We start from the raw sequence: 19,471 nt of genomic DNA, 5'->3' as shown, positions 1-19,471 counted from the left end.
CTAGCAATATTTATAGGATTAATCGGCCAGAATTGCTTAAAACAACAGAATAATCCATCCTCCCTCTCATCCAATAAATCAACATTAGAAACCGACAAGAAATCCACCAAAACTCATGAGCTTTATGTTGTATAACGTATGCTTTTATGACTTTATTGGTCAGGGTTTTTATCAACTATATTTTATGATCTACATCTATATTTTTTTTTCTTTTATTTTCTAAGTTATTCTGTACTTCTCTGATTTAAATATTTGTTACACCCCAGGGATTGTATACATGAGCTCTTGGGTCACGTGCCCATGTTAGCAGATCCAAAGTTTGCTCAGTTTGCCCAGGAGCTTGGACTGGCCACTCTAGGCGTATCAGATGAGGAGATCGAGAAATTTGCCACGGTAACGAAAGTTAGATAATTCCTAAACTGATCTTGTAGTAGGTCAGCCACAGCATATTGAAATGATGAGTTTAACATAAGACGAAACTCTTGCCCTCTCCTGACCAGTTCCCAACGGAGAATCAACTCAATTTACTTATTACTTTTAAAAGCAGATAAAAATCTGACAAAAACAACAGAAACTCTCCTACCTGGGTACGTGTTAATGACGTTGAATGGCGTAATGTTGAAGAATGCGAATGTAGTGGAATGCTGGGTTCTTGCATCCTGGAGTACTCTTAACACGTGACAATTATATACACTACAAACTGACTTAAGTCCGTTTCAGCAGACAAATATAAAGTTTAATTTACAACATAATAATACACTGCACTCCTTGTTAGTGCTACGAGTCAAGAAATAACAAACAATCCTATCCGCATGACAGCGGTATCAAATGTATCCAATATATGTTAGTTACAAATCACGTCCGCATCTCAGCGAGTAACAATGAGAACAATTACTACTAGTGACACTGGAGCTCCAACTATAGATATCCATTGAAATACGAATAATACTTTAATATTCAATAAGCACATAATGAAATCAACTCTCAAATATAATTAATCAACAGTCACCAGTCCATCGACTTTCATGCAATATACATATATAAACACCAGTCCAGGAAGCAACGTCCAACCTTCCTGGACCGGGAACCAGACCTCAGTGACTTGACTTGACTGAACTCAAAGTCAACTTTATTCATTCTACTTCTTGTTTTCTACATCAGGAATTCCACGTGATTTTAAACTCTTAGGATGACGTGAACTTTAAATCATGCAATGTCAACTGAGACTGTGACAGTACGGAAAATACTTAGATAAATCGACGGTGTTTTAAAGTTGAAACTAGGTAGAGGACACGGACTAAACCCCCCCTTCCCGAAATGAAATCCCCCCCCTAGGGGGTGTCGGAATTTAGTGACTTATTTTTTGCTTTCATTTTGTTTATTTTAGGAGAGATTTAATACGAAACCATCACTTGTCCCAGCGCATCCAAGGGGGTTTTGAGTTTAAACCCCCTACCAGGGGTTTTTGCAGTTCACCCCCCCTCTTATATAAAACAAAACCAAAAAAATGCAAACGACAATCCCCAAATTCCAAGAACATGGCTAAGGAATATTTTGATTTCCCCCCCCCCCCCTGAAATTACAGTCATCTAATTCCAAGTACGTCGCCAAAGAGGTTACAAATCTCTACCAATGGCTGGGATACATTACTAAAGTGCAGTGAATAGTCATCTGCCGAAATTGAAAAACACTAAATGTGACTCAACATAGATGACTAAGACGGATTTTAGGAGTCAGTTATAGAGATTGGGTTTTAATCAAGGAAATCCTATGCCGAACTGGGAGTCAACCCCTTAGTAAGGTTGTGACAGAGCGTCGCATGAGGTTTGCGGGAGATGTTCTCCGACAAAATGAATTACGTATAATAAGAGTTGCGATGATATGAAGGCCATTACGAGGAAAGCACAAACAGGGACATCCTAGTACAATTTGGCGCCACACTTTCATGGAGGTCCTCAGAGCAGGTGGGAAGAGGCTTCAGACATTGTTAGTGACAGATTTTTGTGTAAGCACCTTGCCGCCCAATGCACCGAACGGCCGGCACCTGAGGGTCTAAGTCAGTAAGAATAGCAGATTAGGTTTTGAGCTAAAACATTTTAATAGCGGGATAATCCACTGTAGATAACTTAGAAATTGCATTTTGTTGGCTTTCAATACCGGAAAAGTGCCTGGCGGCAGGGCTCGGCCCCGAATCCCGCTGGGGGATACAATTATATATATATATATATATATATATATATATATATATATATATATATATATATATATATATATATATATATATATATATTATGGCGGGGGGGAGTGGAGAAAAAATTCTCCCCTCACTTCTCCCGCCCAGAAAAAAATACTGGCTACGCCCATCCAAAGGATTGACGATATAGAGGCTTAGTTAGAGTTTGGGTGTTGAGACGAAAGGCTCAAGAGAGATCTGAATGGAAGGATGTGTTTAAGCAGGACAGAGTCCTCCATGGTCTGTAGAGTCACTGTGATAGATGGATGGATGGCAGATATTATGTATTTGTATTCTGTTTTGTCTGGCGGAACAGTTGGCATCAACTGGCTTCTAAAAACGACTGCTCCAGATAATACATAAAGTTGTATAAACAAGGGAAGTAGTTCAAATTAAATTTTTATAATGACAAAGGTTATCATTATTGTTCCCCTTGGTTTAAGTATTCCAAATGACACTATTTTATACATTATGAAATGATATTCATCTAACCGAATGTACACTATACATTTCTAGATCTAGATCTAGATAACAGTATTACTCACTTAATAGTCTAAGTACTGTCTTTGTACTATCTAAGTACTGTCATTGTACTAAGTACTGTCTTTGTCTACCTGCAGCTCTTTTGGTTTACAGTTGAGTTCGGACTGTGCAGACAGAACGGTGAGATCAGGGCCTACGGTGCTGGGATGCTCTCGTCCTACGGAGAACTTGAAAACTGCCTCAGCGGGGCGCCAGTCGTCAAGGAGTTTGATCCCGCCGTCACCGCAGTGCAAGAATACAAGGATGATGACTTCCAGCCCATTCTCTTTGTGGTTGACTCGTTCGATGAGATGATGTTTAAGATGAGGTTAGTTCGATGAGATGATGTTTAAGATGAGGTTAGTTCGATGAGATGATGTTTAAGATGAGGTTAGTTCGATGAGATGATGTTTAAGATGAGGTTAGTTTGATGAGATGATGTTTAAGATGAGGTTAGTTCGATGAGATGATGTTTAAGAAGAGGTTAGTTCGATGAGATGATGTTTAAGATGAGGTTAGTTCGATGAGATGATGTTTAAGAGGTTAGTTCGATGAGATGATGTTTAAGATGATGTTAGTTTGATGAGATGATCTTTATGAGGTTAGTTTGATGAGATGATGTTTAAGATGAGGTTAGTTCGATGAGATGATGTTTAAGAGGTTAGTTCGATGAGATGATGTTTAAGATGAGGTTAGTTTGATGAGATGAGCTTTAAGATGAGGTTAGTTCGATAAGATGATGTTTAAGATGAGGTTAGTTCGATGAGATGATGTTTAAGATGAGGTTAGTTTGATGAGATGATGTTAGTTTGATGAGATGATGTTTAAGATGAGGTTAGTTTGATGAGATGATGTTTAAGATGAGGTTAGTTCGATGAGATGATGTTTAAGAAGAGGTTAGTTCGATGAGATGATGTTTAAGATGAGGTTAGTTCGATGAGATGATGTTTAAGAGGTTAGTTCGATTGTTTAAGATGAGGTTAGTTCGATGAGATGATGTTTAAGATGAGGTTAGTTCGATGAGATGATGTTTAAGACGAGGTTAGTTTGATGAGATGATGTTTAAGATGATGTTAGTTTGATGAGATGATCTTTATGAGGTTAGTTTGATGAGATGATGTTTAAGATGATGTTAGTTCGATGAGATGATGTTTAAGATGAGGTTAGTTTGATGAGATGATGTTTAAGATGAGGTTAGTTTGATGAGATGATGTTAGTTTGATGAGATGATGTTTAAGATAAGGTTAGTTTGATGAGATGATGTTTAAGATGAGGTTAGTTCGATGAGATGATGTTTAAGAAGAGGTTAGTTCGATGAGATGATGTTTAAGATGAGGTTAGTTCGATGAGATGATGTTTAAGAGGTTAGTTCGATTGTTTAAGATGAGGTTAGTTCGATGAGATGAATTTTAAGATGAGGTTAGTTCGATGAGATGATGTTTAGGACGAGGTTAGTTTGATGAGATGATGTTTAAGATGATGTTAGTTTGATGAGATGATCTTTATGAGGTTAGTTTGATGAGATGATGTTTAAGATGATGTTAGTTTGATGAGATGATGTTTAAGATGATGTTAGTTTGATGAGATGATGTTTAAGATGAGGTTAGTTTGATGAGATGATGTTTAAGATGAGGTTAGTTTGATGAGATGATGTTTATGAGGTGATTGAGGAGCCAAGCTTAGTTAACGGGCCGTTTGGGAACAACGCATGACCTGTCACCCGTCTCTCTCCAGTCCTCTTTGTGTCGTTTGCCACAATTATAGAGACCCCCCCTGTCCATTTCTCAATGCTGCCCTTCAATCACTTTCCGTCTGCCTCTTCTACTTTTACCTGGTACTGTTCCTTTCAGTAATTCTTTCATACGTATGTATAAATGTAGTTATTATAAATATGATCTCTTTTATCTATAATTTATTCTGTCTATACGCTTGTGTATCGATGGCCCTTCTGTCACTTCTTTATTTCATATGACCTTCACTCTATATGATGACGTGAACGTAGGTCTTTTTGTAGAGAGAAATTCTGATCATAATTTATAAAGCACAAATCTTTTTATTATAAACATTATCTATGCCACTATTGTAGGCCCTATATTTAGTATACATACTCTTCTCTCCCCCCCCCCCCCACCGAAACAAATTTTCAATAATTTTGACTATTTCATAAACGCAAATAGCGAACTATGGATATCTACATGATCGCGTTGAGTGTGTTCTGCCTCGATGGTCCAAACCTGTCCGCTGAGATTCTCCAGCATCCTGTAGGAATTTCGGCCCAGGATGTAATAATCTTCGATTATAAGGAAGCATCTAAAAGAAACAAAACCTACTAACTATGAAAGGTCTGATTTCTACCTGAAACCATGATATTGACATGTTTACCCCTACCCCAAACAATATTTGGAAGGTGTGTGAAACGCAAAGGATGACATTCATCAGTTTTCTCTTTTCTTTTAGATGGAGGTACAACTTCATAGTTAGTGTCTCACGTTGCATCAAAATGTAGTCTTTCTTTGTCCCAGAACTTGGGCTTTAGTCTTTCTTTGTCCCAGAACTTGGGCTTTAGTCTTTCTTTGTCCCAGAACTTGGGCTTTAGTCTTTCTTTGTCCCAGAACTTGGGCCTTAGTCTTTCTTTGTCCCAGAACTTGGGCTTTAGTCTTTCTTTGTCCCAGAACTTGGGCTTTAGTCTTTCTTTGTCCCAAAACTTGGGCTTTAGTCTTTCATTGTCCCAGAACTTGGGCTTTAGTCTTTCTTTGTCCCAGAACTTGGGCTTTAGTCTTTCTTTGTCCCAGAACTTGGGCTTTAGTCTTTCTTTGTCCCAGAACTTGGGCTTTAGTCTCTCTTTGTCCCAGAACTTGGGCTTTAGTCTTTTTTTGTCCAAGAACTTGGGCTTTAGTCTTTCTTTGTCCCAGAACTTGGGCTTTAGTCTTTCTTTGTCCCAGAACTTGGGCTTTAGTCTTTCTTTGACGTCATCGTTCGGTGCGTGTTTGTCCTGGAACTTGGGTTCTCTATGACGTAAAATTTTCTTCTCTATTACAGTTGAGCTCTCCATGACGTCATCTTTGTGTTGATCATAACAGTGGCGTAGCTAGAGTATATGATGCCTGGTGCGGTACCTCATCTTGATGCCCCCCCCCCCCACAAAAAAAAAAAAAAAAAAGATAAAGATAACTAAATACTAACATTGCAAAACCTTAATTTTTTGTTCAAAATAATATGTATTCATTAATCAAATATTGTTAATTCAAAAAATCACTTTTACATAAACATACTACAAATGAATTTTACGCTCTTTCTTGCTGGCAAAAGTATCAATAATTTTATCGAAATCACTTTTTTTTCCACCAGCTCTTGTTCAAAGGACAAAATGGCCAAATTAGTGAGTCGTAAATTTGTCATCGTTGATCGCAAGTATTTCTTGATCAGTTTAAGTTTGGAAAAACTTCTCTTGCATGTAGCGACGCTTACCACAATAGTCAAAAATATGCGAATCATGATGATGAAATTCGGGACTGAATCATCTAGCTGATATATATTTTTTTTAAATTTCAAGAGCTCAACAGGTTTTGGAAGTTCGGAGGCTTCTGATGAAACTGTGACAAACCGTTGAAGCCTCTTTCGCTCCAGCAGAAATTCGTTTTTATCAATGTCACTAGGAGTATTATCGAGATTGATTTCGACCTGAGGATTTAATTGCTGGGAAGGCGACAAAAATTCATATCTATCTGCTACATCATGAAGTTGCTGGAATAGGGTGATTATTTCTTGAACAATCCTGTCCAAGGTAGCATAAATTTCCCTTCGTAGCTCTTCTTTGTGTGCAAGTACAGAGTCGTCACTTTTCTCACCAGGCATCTTTTTCTTATGGGCAATACGTTTTTGAGGTTCTGTACTGATTCTCAGATCTGAGCACACGCTTTCGGCAAAGGTAATGCTGGCTTCAGCGATGGCCTCTCGATTACTACTTTAAAATGTCTCCAATTTTTTTAGTTTGAGTGAGCAATCTCGAATAGACAATCCTTGTTTTTGAAGGTAGACTTGCGTATCATTAATTTCAGTTAATACAGGAGCCCAAAATCCAAGATAGGTGAGGAAATTAAAAGACTGAATAGAAACTAATAATCTACCTGCTTCAGATCTAGTCGATGAATTTTCATCTCTGCTAGTTAATGTCTCCAGAGTTTCTATAATTTTAGAAAATGTATCCCTAATCATCTAGACGGCTTCTTCTCCGCCATCCAGCGGGTTTCAACTAAACGTTTAAGGCTTATTTCCGGTTATTTTGATGAGGATATCCCAGCGGTGTGTTGAAGTTGAGAAAAAGGTGTGTAAACGGTCCAGTGTACCAAAAAAAATGTTACCGAATTGACTTCAGCTTCAGCAGCTCGAATTCCTGCTAAATTAAGAGAATGGTTTGAGCAGGCAATGAATAGTGCTTTGGGATTGACTTCTAGAATACGTTTTTGGACACCGTAGTTTTGACCTTTCACCAATATTGTAATAAATTCATTTTGTATTTGTGGAGACATGTATGTATTCGGTCTGGAACAAAGCTTAGTTTGAAGCACATACTCCCTCAAGAGTGTATCGGACTTTGATAGTAATTTTACTAACTCCAATACTCCAAGAAATTGCCTTGATTTTGCCCTTCCAACACTTCTTCTGCTCGCTCGCGATGCCCACGAAGTGCCAGATTTTGCTTTGAGAGAAAACGAATGATGTCCAAGATTCTCTTCAGGTAGTCTCTCCAGGTTTTCGTCTCTTGTATAATCAAATCTTGGGCCTTGTTGTCAATACCCTACTCTCAGGTGAACTTCAAGTTCCCCCCAAGCAAGCGATGACTGAATGTGAGTTCTGCTGGTCTCATGTTTTTCTATTTTCGGGGATAACCTCCACCAATCACTGATTCCATCTTTGGATTTAAATGAAGATTTGGTACTAGATCTTGTTGAGAAGAGTATGCAGGGGAAGCAAAATAAGGATTCTTTTTTTGGCGAATCTCACATCCACTTTCTAAGAACTTTCTCGCCGTTTAACATTTGCCGGAAAAAACTAGCCTTTGGAAGCTTTCTAGCCTTTCGTTTTGCTGATTCTTGATGTCTATATACCTCTCTGAATTTACTGTCCATACGCTGAACTGTTTCAGATCCTTGAGTGGCAAGGTGTATGCGAATATTATCTGTGATGACATCAGGCCAATCTCCAATGTCGTTCAGTCTAGAGTTTATTATCCTGCTTTCTGTATTGTTTACACTGTCTGATGGTTCAGCTTCTTCAGTATGAATATTTGAGGAGTGTGCTAAAAACATGCTTGTGTGCTGTCCTTTAGTCTCTAGAACCTGCGGTATTGAAGTATTTTCTTCTTTTTCATCATTCAGGATGTCGGCCTCATCATTTTTTCTGGATTCAATGATAACCGTCTCATCTTGTTTTGTTGCTTTTAATTGTTCAGTTATTTCATACACAATAACAGCATGCGCAATATGTAACAGATTTTCACCCTCTAGACTCTATATCTAGATTAAACTAATGGACTAAACAATAAAGTAAAAAAGGTTGGCCAATCTTCTTCTTCTTCTTTATATTACAGAGCATTGATCAGTGTAGTAACAACATGTACCGTGTGTCCGAAATAAATCTAGTAAATTAGATTCAAACTGTTCTATAGCTTACATTGTATGGAAGAAATAGTCAAGGAGATGAAACAAAATAGCGACGTGACTAGTTTATAAATCGTTAGTTCATGTTTAAAATACAGTTTATGTTTGTTCGTGTCCATATAATTAGTCGTTTTTACTGAAACGCTCAGGGAAATAGGAAATTAATACACACTGGGGGAATTTTGGTGCCCCTCTCCACTTGGTGCCCTGTGCGGCCCGCACCACCCGCACATTGGTAGCTACGCCACTGGATCATAACCAACTCTCGCAAGCATCATTTTCATTTTTCATATGATACTTCACCTCTGCTTTCTAATGACTTGCTAAAAACGTCATCTAAAAAAGATTTAGTAAAACATATGTTTATTTATACATAAAAAAAATGTGTATTTCTATTTGCAGACAATACGTGACGTCATTACAGCGTCCTTTCGATGTGAAGTATGACCCGTACACGCAGTCTGTTCAAGTTCTAGATTCAAAGGCGGCTCTGCTGCATGCTGTAGAAGACATCCGTCAGGATTTGAACATACTCACGCACGCAGTGAACAGACTGGACAACCCGGTCTAGAACCCGATAGCTTATGAATATTTATGATATTTATTTGTATTTATTGTAGCCAATAATTTTCTCCATTCCAAATTATCAGACGGAACATCTAAAATATTCAAAACAAAATATTTGTAAATGACACAAACTGATTAGACTGTGGTTTGGAAGTCAATAATCAGTTCTATACGCATCTTGAGATAGCTAAAGAAAGGTACTTATAGTAAGCATGAATGGAACCTTGATGGATGGCATTAACGTTACAGTGATATGGCTCTGTGCCAATCTAAGATGTTTCTTCCAACTGTTGATTATGATATACATTTTAGACGTTGGTAGTTAGGACTCAGTAACACAATAAAAGCAATTATGGTGGAATCCAGATGGTTTTATTAATAAGGAAGGAACCTTTATATATATATATATATATTTACCTTTGTGAGTTGTCAAGTAAACGTAACTATTTCGACAGCACTCCATTTTCCCTACCATTAGGGATAAAACGGATTCCATTTTACCTAGTTAAATTTGTACTTGATGGGAGACAACCGTTTCCTGATCGCTCGATGTTCAAATGTTTGGTTATATTTCTTGGAGTGATTTCTGCTTCTTTTACTGTGATAGTCTATCTTAATCTCGGTTAGTCTAGATCTCGATGTGTGATAGTCTATCTTAATCTCGGTTAGTCTTAGATCTCGATGTGTGATTCTGGTTGTGTAGACTCGAGACGTCATTATTTTTTGGTTTTGTTTTTCATTGGCTTCATAAAATGAAGTTGATATTTTCAAGTTTACCCTCTCTCTAGACTGTGTGTTGATTGGATGCTCAGCAATGTCCAGGCTAATGCTTATTATATGTATCTTACAAAGACTTTCTTCGAAGGGGTGCTGTGACAGTTCGCTTAACCAGATCAGATCCCCCCCACTTTTCCCAGTCAGCAGCTGGTCTTAGCAGGATAGCAAGAGAGGCCGGTCCATTCTTTGGTGTTGTCCAGCCAGTTTATCTTTTCTAGCGTACAGTTAGTTTTTTTTTTTCTGTGTACAAGTTGGGGGGGGGGGGAGCAGTGGCTAAGTGGTTAAACGCTTGGCTTATAAACCTGGGGTCCTGGGTTTGAATCTCGATGAAGACTGGAATTTTGAGCTTCGAATTTTTAAAGGGTACCTTACTTTAGTTGGGTTGGTCGTTGTGCTGGCCACATGACACGCTTCTCGTTAACTTTTGAGCTGGATTTGTTGCTAGAAGTAATGAAGGCAAAGATTCCCCAAGGTGCTTACAATTATGGCAAGTCGCTATGCAGCCTCTCACGTGCGAATGTCCCAATGCGGCTCACGAAATGAATTCTGTCATTTGGTCATTTAATAAAAACATTTTGTTAAAAAAACGAAAATTATTCAATGAAAAACAACAACAACAACAACAACAACAACAACAACAACAACAACAACTGTTTCTTCAATAAAAATGTTTGGCCCCCCCCCTCCCCTGTATATAAATAAACTTCTATGTGGGCTCTATATTTGTTGATGTAGCCTAAGTAAGCATGTATTTGTGTGTGTGTGTGCTCTAGTATATTCTGTAAACATTGACTGTGTATACATCTACGTTCTGACAAAGTGGACATTAGGGATACTATTACTTGTCTACATATAGACACAAAGAGACAAAAAAACAAACAAACAAACAAAAACAACAATTTGTCTGAAATCTGTTTTAGAGTTAGTGTGTGGCTATGTATCTACTAGATAGGCTAGAATAGATCAATAACTAGTGTTCTGGAAATGACAAACAATTCTCTTCATTGGTTATATAAGATAATAAAACCATCAAGTTGGACCATGATATACATTTGTGTTGTGTTGTTATTGTCACGGAATGGAAGTGTGCAAGGCCATTTCCAATAACAAATGATTCTTCTTTTATTGGTTGAATGTTCTGCATCAGAAGGTCATGGCGGCATGTTTGTGACTGAAATTCCATACTATAAAAGGAGTGGTTGAGAAATTCCATACTATAAAAGGAGTGGTTGAGAAATTCCATACTATAAAAGGAGTGGTTGAGAAATTCCATACTATAAAAGGAGTGGTTGAGAAATTCCATACAGAAAAGGAGTGGTTGAGAAATTCCATGCGCGCCAAAGAAGGTTGGTTGGTTCCAAAAGAGGGGAGGACGGAGAGGGTATAAAACATATCGTCCCAATGACGTGGTTGGCATGTCTCTCATTGAAGTCTCATTCGAGTCCAAGATTCTCGAGCAAACAGGAATGTCGAAACACATACACAAATAGTAAAGATTAAGACATTTTAGCAAAGTTATAACTATAACAATAACAAACTATAACTACAATACAAATGTCCAGTGAACCAAGATCTAAGGACCTCGAAGACTTTTGGTCCGTGACCTAAGTAGAATTTGTTTTTATTTTACTCTCAAATAAATATTAAATTCTATATGTCTAGTGTGAAAAATGTATGGGGTAGAGAGCTAAGTGATGTGGGGCTTCAAACCAAGGACACATTTTCTCAGTACAAACTACACATAGTGTAGATTCTTGAACAAAAAAATATTATTGTATTACTTACCTCCTGCATCGTTTCTTTAAAAATAAATGTCTACTTTAGACCAGCTGGAATCAAATGAACTAGATTTGTCTAAAACTCTGAAGGCAACATACTTTGACAAGCACACTTTCTCCTGAGGCAGAAACACTTGGTTGATATGAAGAAAACGTATGAGATGGTCAAAGTTTTGATTTGGTCATTTTGAACCAAAAATTCGCTGTTTCTAGTAAATTGAAATGTCAATATTTTTGCATTCAGATTACTTTTTTGTTCATTCCAAACTAAAATAATTGTAATTACGTAAAGAAAGGCTAGGCATCTTTCAAAGACTTGGTTCTTACGTCTAATGCTAAGCGGCAATAAAGTCCTGAGAAAGGGGATGTGTTAATTGCTAAAAAAAGAATCCAAATTCTGCTTCCTCTGCAGACTCAGCTTACAACAAGATCAAGTACACCATCAGTATTGAAATCTAATAGTGAGTTCTCTGAGTGGTGCAGGCTATCGCTGACAATAGAAACAACAACAACAACATGAGACCAGCAGAGCTCATATTCAGCCAGCAACACTTTCTGTTCATATGTCATTCATTAACTGTAGATGACACTATTATGATACTGAATTGATGTCAGATGACATACTTGGCGTTCATCGAATAGTTATGGGGAAAAAGCATTGTTAGCAAAGGTGTAAGCGGTAATTTAAAACAAAGATCAAGAAACTAAATACATAATTCAGCCTATGTGAAAATGTACTAGACTTAAAAATATATTTTTCACATCATGATTTAAAAAAAAAAAAGGAAAATTTCCAGATAATCGTGTCTTCATAACTTTAGGGCGTCCCTCTTAGTGTGGAGACCTATGAGTGTGGCAACTTTTTGAGCCATGAAGCACCCCCTTGCTCCCCACCCCCTACTACGTCTCTGACCGTTATGTTAATCTAACTTGAATTCATGATTTTATTTTTTTGAGATTGTGCGTGCGTGTTGTCCAGGCGAGATCTACGACAGATGTTTTGTACTTGGGGAAAAAAAATTAAACGAGAGAACGTGATTAGTGAACTTGCATAAAGAGTTGTCTGCCCATAGTCAAAGTGGTGATAGTGTCTGTGAGTAGATCGCAGCTGTAACATGGTAAGATCTCCAAGATCCTTTGTAATAGGAACTCACAATGTGCTAATAAAGTTTATTGTCAAATACTTTGTTATTCTATAATACTTCATTCTTTTTAGTATTGTAATATCTTATTAGAGCAGACTAGAATCTTATTATTATAGAATATTATTTATTCTTATTATACAGTATGTATTGAACTGGAGGCGCTGTGGCTGAGCGGTAAAGCGCTTGGCTTCTGAACCGGGAGTCCCGAGTTCGAAACCTGGTGAAGATTGGGATTTTAAATTTAGGGATCTTTGGGCGCACCCGAGTCCACCCAGCTCTAATGGGTACCTGATATTGGTCGGAGAAAAGTAAAGGCAGTTGGTCGCTGTGCTGGCCACATAACACCCTCGTTAACCGTGGGCTACAGAAATAGATGACCTTTACATCATCTCCTCTATAGATCGCAAGGTCTGAAAGGGGAACATTACTTTATTATGTATTGTTATAGTTTGCACTTTAACATGATCTAAGTCTGAAGTATAAAGCATCTATATGTGTATCTACTTTTCTGAAGTCTATACATTAGTTTAGTAAAGTGACAGAGGGGGTAACAATGTGGTACGATCTTATTATCTCAATCTAATAATTCCTGTGGAGAAGTCTTAAATTATAGTTTGAAATAAGAAAAATCTTCTAACATTTTAACCCCTTCCTTTCAGACACGCTGGCTGATTGGTTGAGCTTTTGTTTTTGTTTTCTGTCCCCAGACCATGTTGGCGTTCACATTCCTTGCTTGTCTCCTGGTGACTGTCTCTGGCTTCATAAACTATCAAGATTTGATTCCCAACGGAAGTATCGTACCAAATCCATGTCGTATTGGCCTCTGGCCAGCTGTTGGCCATTTGACTGCTGAAGGCGGAACACTTAGGAACACTTTTGGCGCGGTATGTCATTTGTCGAACATCAAGAGTTAATATGATTCTAGCCATGTTCTGGTTCTAAACTGCTATCAGATTAAAAAGTAGAAAAATACATATGGAACGAAAAAAAAAATTACAAGAGATCCATACCAACTGATGTCATAGTAGCAGCAGACGATCTGATGATTCGCACATACATTCACACAAAGCTAAACTGTTTTTCTGTAAACATCTTGTAGACTTGTACAGTTTTCTTTTCAAATTGGCTTTGTTTTATTTAGATGTTTTGGATGTTCCTTCAGATTTGAAGATTATTACATCCTAGTCCAAACCTCTCGCATAAGGCGGGGGCGGAGGGGGGTTGGCTTTGGGCAGGGCTCAAACTCAGGACCATCGATATTAAATTCCAGAGCACATGCCACTCGACCAGGCAGCCATCCAGTTGCAGTAAATACTTCTGACAATGCAACTATTGGATATTGAAGCGGGTTACTTTTCTTGCAGAAACACTGGCATACGTTACAATATTCAGTTAACCTGTCCAAGTATTACGTATAGAGACACGTATATCTAATGACTTACTTAGACATCTGAGCACTAAGCTCCTACGGTGAAACTATTACACACGCATGCATAGGTTATACAAGGAGGCGTATAAATAACTTGTTTGTGTTTTCTCATTCCAGTAGTTTTACAAGGAAACCTTAAAGGCTTTTCATATTTTTTTTAAAATAATGTATTGTCCTTGAAAAACAATTTGTTACAGTTGCTATGGCGACATCCGAACTGTGGACTGAGAATCTCATTGGTATCAATCTACATGCTCTCTCTCTCTCTACATGCTTAAAATACTTCATTACTTTTACGTTTGTGTATAGTTTGAACACTCTTTCTATTTATTTGGTCACAGGACTTTGCTGCTGCTGGGCACACCTGGACTGTGGCGTTGTGCCAGAGAGACAGTGACAGAGACGGTGTGTCTAATGGTGCAGAGCTAGGTGACCCTAACTGCCGTTTTGTGCCTGGTTTCGGTGGTAGTTTGACTGCTCCCCAGAGGCATCCCGGTAAGAGTTTTACTACTTCGTATTCGACTGTATGTAGTTAAAGAAATTAGTGTCAATATGACACTGAAGAATTTCATTTTTAGAACATCTGGTCTAATAAATATTCGGAGATCTAATCAAGTCAATCATAAAAGTATGGGGATCTAATCTACTTAATCATAAGTGTATGGGGATCTAATCTAGTTAATCATAAGTGTATGGGGATCAATATGACACTGAAGAATTTCATTTTTAGAACATCTGGTCTAATAAATATTCGGAGATCTAATCAAGTCAATCATAAAAGTATGGGGATCTAATCTACTTAATCATAAGTGTATGGGGATCTAATCTAGTTAATCATAAGTGTATGGGGATTTACCCTAGTTAATCACAAAAGTATGTGGATCTAATCTAATTAATCAGAAGAGTAAAGGGATCTAATCTAGATAATGATAAACGTATGGGATTTTAGCTAAGTTAATGCATGGGGATCTGACCTAGTTTATGTATGTCTAGTCTAGTTTATATGGAAATAGTTTAGTTAATATATGGATCTGTCTCCTAATGTACGGGCACCTGGTCTAGTTAATGTATAAAGCCCTGGTCTAGTTAATGTATAAAGCCCTGGTCTAGTTAGTTAATGTATAAAGCCCTGGTCTAGTTAATGTATAAAGCCCTGGTCTAGTTAAATGTATAAAGCCCTGGTCTAGTTAGTTAATGTATAAAGCCCTGGTCTAGTAAGTTAATGTATAAAGCCCTGGTCTAGTTAATGTATAAAGCCCTGGTCTAGTTAGTTAATGTATAAAGCCCTGGTCTAGTTAATATATAAAGCCCTGGTCTAGTAAGTTAATGTATAAAGCCCTGGTCTAGTTAATGTATAAAGCCCTTGTCTCGTGAATCTGATCTAGCTATTATATTGGTACAAGGCCTACTTAATTAGTCAAGTCTATTGTTTCCATGCTCAAATTGCATTTTTATTCAAAGATTTTACTTGGGAAGTAATAAGGAAGTAAGTGGGTCACGTCGAAGTAACCAAAGCTGGAGACCCATAAAGATCTAGGTCTAAATAGGTCAACTTCAGGTCACCTGGTCACTTGGAAACCTGGATAGTCTCTCACAGATAGTCGGCTTCTTATCTATACAGAGTGTTGAGGAGTGTGTGTGAAATGGCTGAATAGATGCTGATGTAAGCACGAGTAGGAACACTAGCTGCTCAATAGACTACTGTTCTTTTGTTTATTTCGTCACTTATAGATCTAGACTTTACATCTAAAGACGCAACTTTTACACACTTCAACTTTTGTCCGTTAGGTAGAGTTGGTGGAAATCAAATAGCGCCACCACCTGGAACTCTATGAAGCAAAATATCCTCCTCAAACTCCACAAACACACACAGGCACATACATACACTATGACAATCGTTTTGATGTTTAATTCTACAGTTGTACAGATTTAGATCTAGATCTGCTCTCTCACTCTTTCTCTCCTCCTCTCTCTCTCTCTCTCTTTCTTAGTTCCCCCTACCTTTTTTTTTGTATTTCTTTTGCTCCTTGCGGCGGATTTTAATTCTAGATTTATCTCTTATGTGGATCTAGATCTAGTCCTTATCTAATTCTACAGAATTCACAGTTTAAATTTCATTTAGTTTCTACACACGAACACACACACTCATGCATGTACTCTAGGCAAAAAAAAAATTGAATTTATCAAATTTGTCTTGTTAGTTAAATTTAAAGTGTCCACAATATCAAGTTACGCATCCAAGAATTATTGATTTTATTTTGTTTGATACATTTTTGTACACACCTGCTATTTCCTAATTTACGGAAAAGAAAAGTAATAAAAAAAAGTATTGAAAGAAAAATGGAAGTTTATTTTGTGTTATTAAACATTGGCATTTATGCTTTATTTTTAGAATGAGGCGTTTTGAGGAAATGCCGAAAAAAAAAATAGAAAGGTTTAATAGAAAGTGTGCTGTTTTTCACTAATAGCCACGTTCAAGCTACGAACCTGTCTAAGTCTATTTTTTTAGCGAGCACTTAAGAATTAAAAGGAACCAGTGTATGAAATTTCTCGCGATTCCGTAAGACAGTTGCTGTGATCTCTTGATAGATACATAAATGAATGAATGAATCAGTGGTATTTTAGAAATATATAAAATACATATCATACATATTATCAATTAAAATTTAGTTTAAAAGAGTTTTTAAATCAAGTTCAGCATCATTCAACGGTTCTGTTGGACTAGCTGCCTAGAGATAGAACAACGAAACGACCTTGTAACTCCACTCATGTATTGACCTTTAATAATCCAACCCAATGAAGAGTTGAATGTTTATGTCATAACAGTGACTAGTCTGTAGGGCCCAAACTGATCATCTCATTGTTCTAGAACATCTTATCTTCGTTTTATTGCAGGTATCTGTGAGCCCATTGGCAGTGCAGCCTGTGCCTGGCAGAACTTCTCCTGCCCACCCATTGTACCAAGCCCACCTTTCAAACAGTTATAAATATTATTTTTTTTGTATTACATGCCTGAGATTATTTCAAATAAAACATTTTATTTTTCTATTCCTATGAGAGTTCAAACCAAATTGTTATCTGCAACGTGGTGTTAATGTTTTCAACCTTCTACTATTTGCACTGATGTGTGTGTGTGTGTGTTTGATTGTTGGGTTCAATTCCTTACGTCTTTTCTATCTTGACCACCTTGACATTGTTTCATTTGTTGGGCTAATACAAACCAGCTGAGAGTAATAACATACTACTATCAAAATAATTCTAAAGTGTAAATCTTGCTATCGCGATGCAACATTTCATAACTATGTAAAAGAATGATGCCATACAGTCTTATCTTATCTTATCTTATCTTATAAGACGTTTCTTTAAAAAAAAACTATTACACCCTCCGCGTATCCAAGTGTCAATCTAATCGTGCATTATAGTTAGAGACTTAAACACGGCTAAATCATTGGTTTTCTTGTCTGATTCACGCAACACATTTAAATGGCAAAAGCGAAGAAGGAGCGATTCAAAGTGAGTGCTCCGGCAAATTGAATAAGAACATATCCCATTATATCAGTTTTTTTCTTGGTTTTTATTAGGTTGTGTTTTTTTTTTGTATGTGCAAGATATGGTTCAGTGCTTAATTGCTATTGTACTTTTTAAATCTTCTATCCTGAAGTGTCTCTGAAGAGCACATAAAAAAAAAGAATTTGTAAATATAAATACTTTTAACATATTTTAGAAATAACAAAATTTAAATCCCTTTATATATTGCGAAATATACTGCTTATATCGAGGGATCCATAGCAACATATTTCGTTGACAAAATCTAATTCCCAACAACTAACATTTTTAAAAAAGTTCTTTTATGAATACACGCGGGTATATCCGCTGACGCCCGTGTGCACAAGATAAAAACCTCTTGACCTTCAGACCAAATTTTATTTTAAAGAAGATTAATTAATTAATAACAAGAGTTTTTTTCTTTGTGCCCAATTGGTAGGTAATATTTTTCCAAAAGATATGCATTGTCAAACTTTGGGAATATCGTCAGAACATTTTTCGAGATCCATGTTAGCTCATCCACACATCATCTACATCCTAGCCCCTCCCGCAGGACTGCAAGGGGGATGGCAGTGGGCAGGGTACAAACCCGGGACCATTGAGACGACCAAACGACCAAACAGCCAACCACTTAAATGGCTTTGGACACACACTAAGAGTAAAATATATTTCAATAAGATTAAAAACGAAATGTTATTAAAAAGACAGTGTCCAAGGGCTAACCATAGAGACTAGACTACAGAAAGCAGGATACAGAAAACAGACTTCAGAAAACGCACTACAGAAAACAGACTTCAGAAAACGCACTACAGAAAACAGACTTCAGAAAACGCACTACAGAAAACAGACTACGGGCTCAGTAGACAAGTCATGGTCTGAGAATGTACAACTGCAAGCACCAATTAGAGAACTTAAACCTTGCACAGATGTTGACCTGCTTAAAAACACTGAATAGAGAGACAAAAGAAGTCAGTCATTACAGTTCAATACTAAAGGTACAAGAAGGTCTAGAGTTTGTTTACACACTAAGATCTAGTAGCTCTTTGAGGTCCTCTGTGTCTAGTTCATGTGTCACGTTTTAAAAAGCACAAAGTCCGTGTACAGTTCAACATATGGCTAGTCGCCCTTATAAATGACAAGAATAAATTGAACCGATGATAAGGGAACAGTCTATCTAAAAGTAATAGGATTTATGTGTGTGTATGTGTGCAACATTTTGTGTTATAGTTTCTCACTAAAAGTTACTTTCTAGTATTTTCAGTAGTTCCCATCTTATTTTCAGGTTCTAGGTGCTGGCACTGAATCTTACAGCTGGTAATGTAGACCTATTAATGCTATTATATAACAATATAAAGTGCAGATACTCCTTCGTGGTCAAGATAAGCACAATCTCACTACTTTCTGTGGTGTCCAATATTTGCTTCAAAGTGCCGGCCAAACGCAAGGCATGGATATTATACTGAAATATTGATTGCTGCTTCAATCTGAAAAATAACAAGGTTACAAAAGACAGTTTGTGTGGAAACACAAACTCAAAATCGGCCCCCGAAGTAAAATGTTTTACATATTTCGGATAATCCTTCAGAGTTGAAGATAGTTTACTTCATAGTCCAAACCTCCCTCAGGACGACTGGGGATGGGAACAGGCAGGGTTTGAACCTTCGACCGTCGATAAATCCGAACGACAGTCCAGCGCGCAAACCGCACGACCAGTGGTCCACCCAGGTAGGCTTCAATATTTTCAGAAAGAACATCCGAATGAAATTATATCAAAGACAAATGAGAGATAAGAATGGAGAAAGAAAATTAACAGA

At 37.3% G+C, this 19,471-nt stretch overlaps 2 protein-coding genes across 4 annotated transcripts in view; both read left to right on the top strand.

Annotated features, from left to right (window-relative positions):
- LOC106070594 (tyrosine 3-monooxygenase-like) overlaps window positions 1-10,804 on the top strand; it is a 75,532-nt gene extending 64,728 nt beyond the window's left edge. For 2 of the 3 annotated variants that reach the window (XM_056033774.1, XM_056033772.1), the window contains exons 9-11: window positions 267-393; window positions 2,854-3,083; window positions 8,818-10,804. In XM_056033774.1, the coding sequence (XP_055889749.1) occupies window positions 267-393; window positions 2,854-3,083; window positions 8,818-8,986 (526 nt within the window). In that variant the 3' untranslated portion in view covers window positions 8,987-10,804. The remainder of the gene's footprint in view (window positions 1-266; window positions 394-2,853; window positions 3,084-8,817) is intronic. The other variant, XM_056033773.1, reaches the window with a different exon arrangement.
- A 1,707-nt stretch (window positions 10,805-12,511) lies between these two features.
- On the top strand, window positions 12,512-17,162 carry LOC106051649 (temptin-like). The gene is made up of 4 exons (XM_013206850.2): window positions 12,512-12,655; window positions 13,390-13,566; window positions 14,453-14,606; window positions 17,007-17,162. The coding sequence occupies exons 1-4, from the start codon at window positions 12,653-12,655 to the stop codon at window positions 17,096-17,098; spliced, it is 426 nt and encodes a 141-aa protein (XP_013062304.1). The 5' UTR covers window positions 12,512-12,652; the 3' UTR covers window positions 17,099-17,162.
- The last annotated feature ends 2,309 nt before the right edge of the window (window positions 17,163-19,471 follow it).

Source organism: Biomphalaria glabrata, chromosome 6, assembly GCF_947242115.1.
Source record: "Biomphalaria glabrata chromosome 6, xgBioGlab47.1, whole genome shotgun sequence".
NCBI classification, from domain to species: Eukaryota; Metazoa; Mollusca; class Gastropoda; family Planorbidae; genus Biomphalaria; species Biomphalaria glabrata.
This window is presented reverse-complemented; position numbering and strand designations above follow the sequence as displayed.

Excerpts from the sequence above, each read along its gene's own strand:
- LOC106051649 (XM_013206850.2), top strand. Across the intron at positions 13,567-14,452 it reads TTAGGAACACTTTTGGCGCG|GACTTTGCTGCTGCTGGGCA; the intron begins GTATGTCATTTG and ends ATTTGGTCACAG. Across the intron at positions 14,607-17,006 it reads TGCTCCCCAGAGGCATCCCG|GTATCTGTGAGCCCATTGGC; the intron begins GTAAGAGTTTTA and ends GTTTTATTGCAG.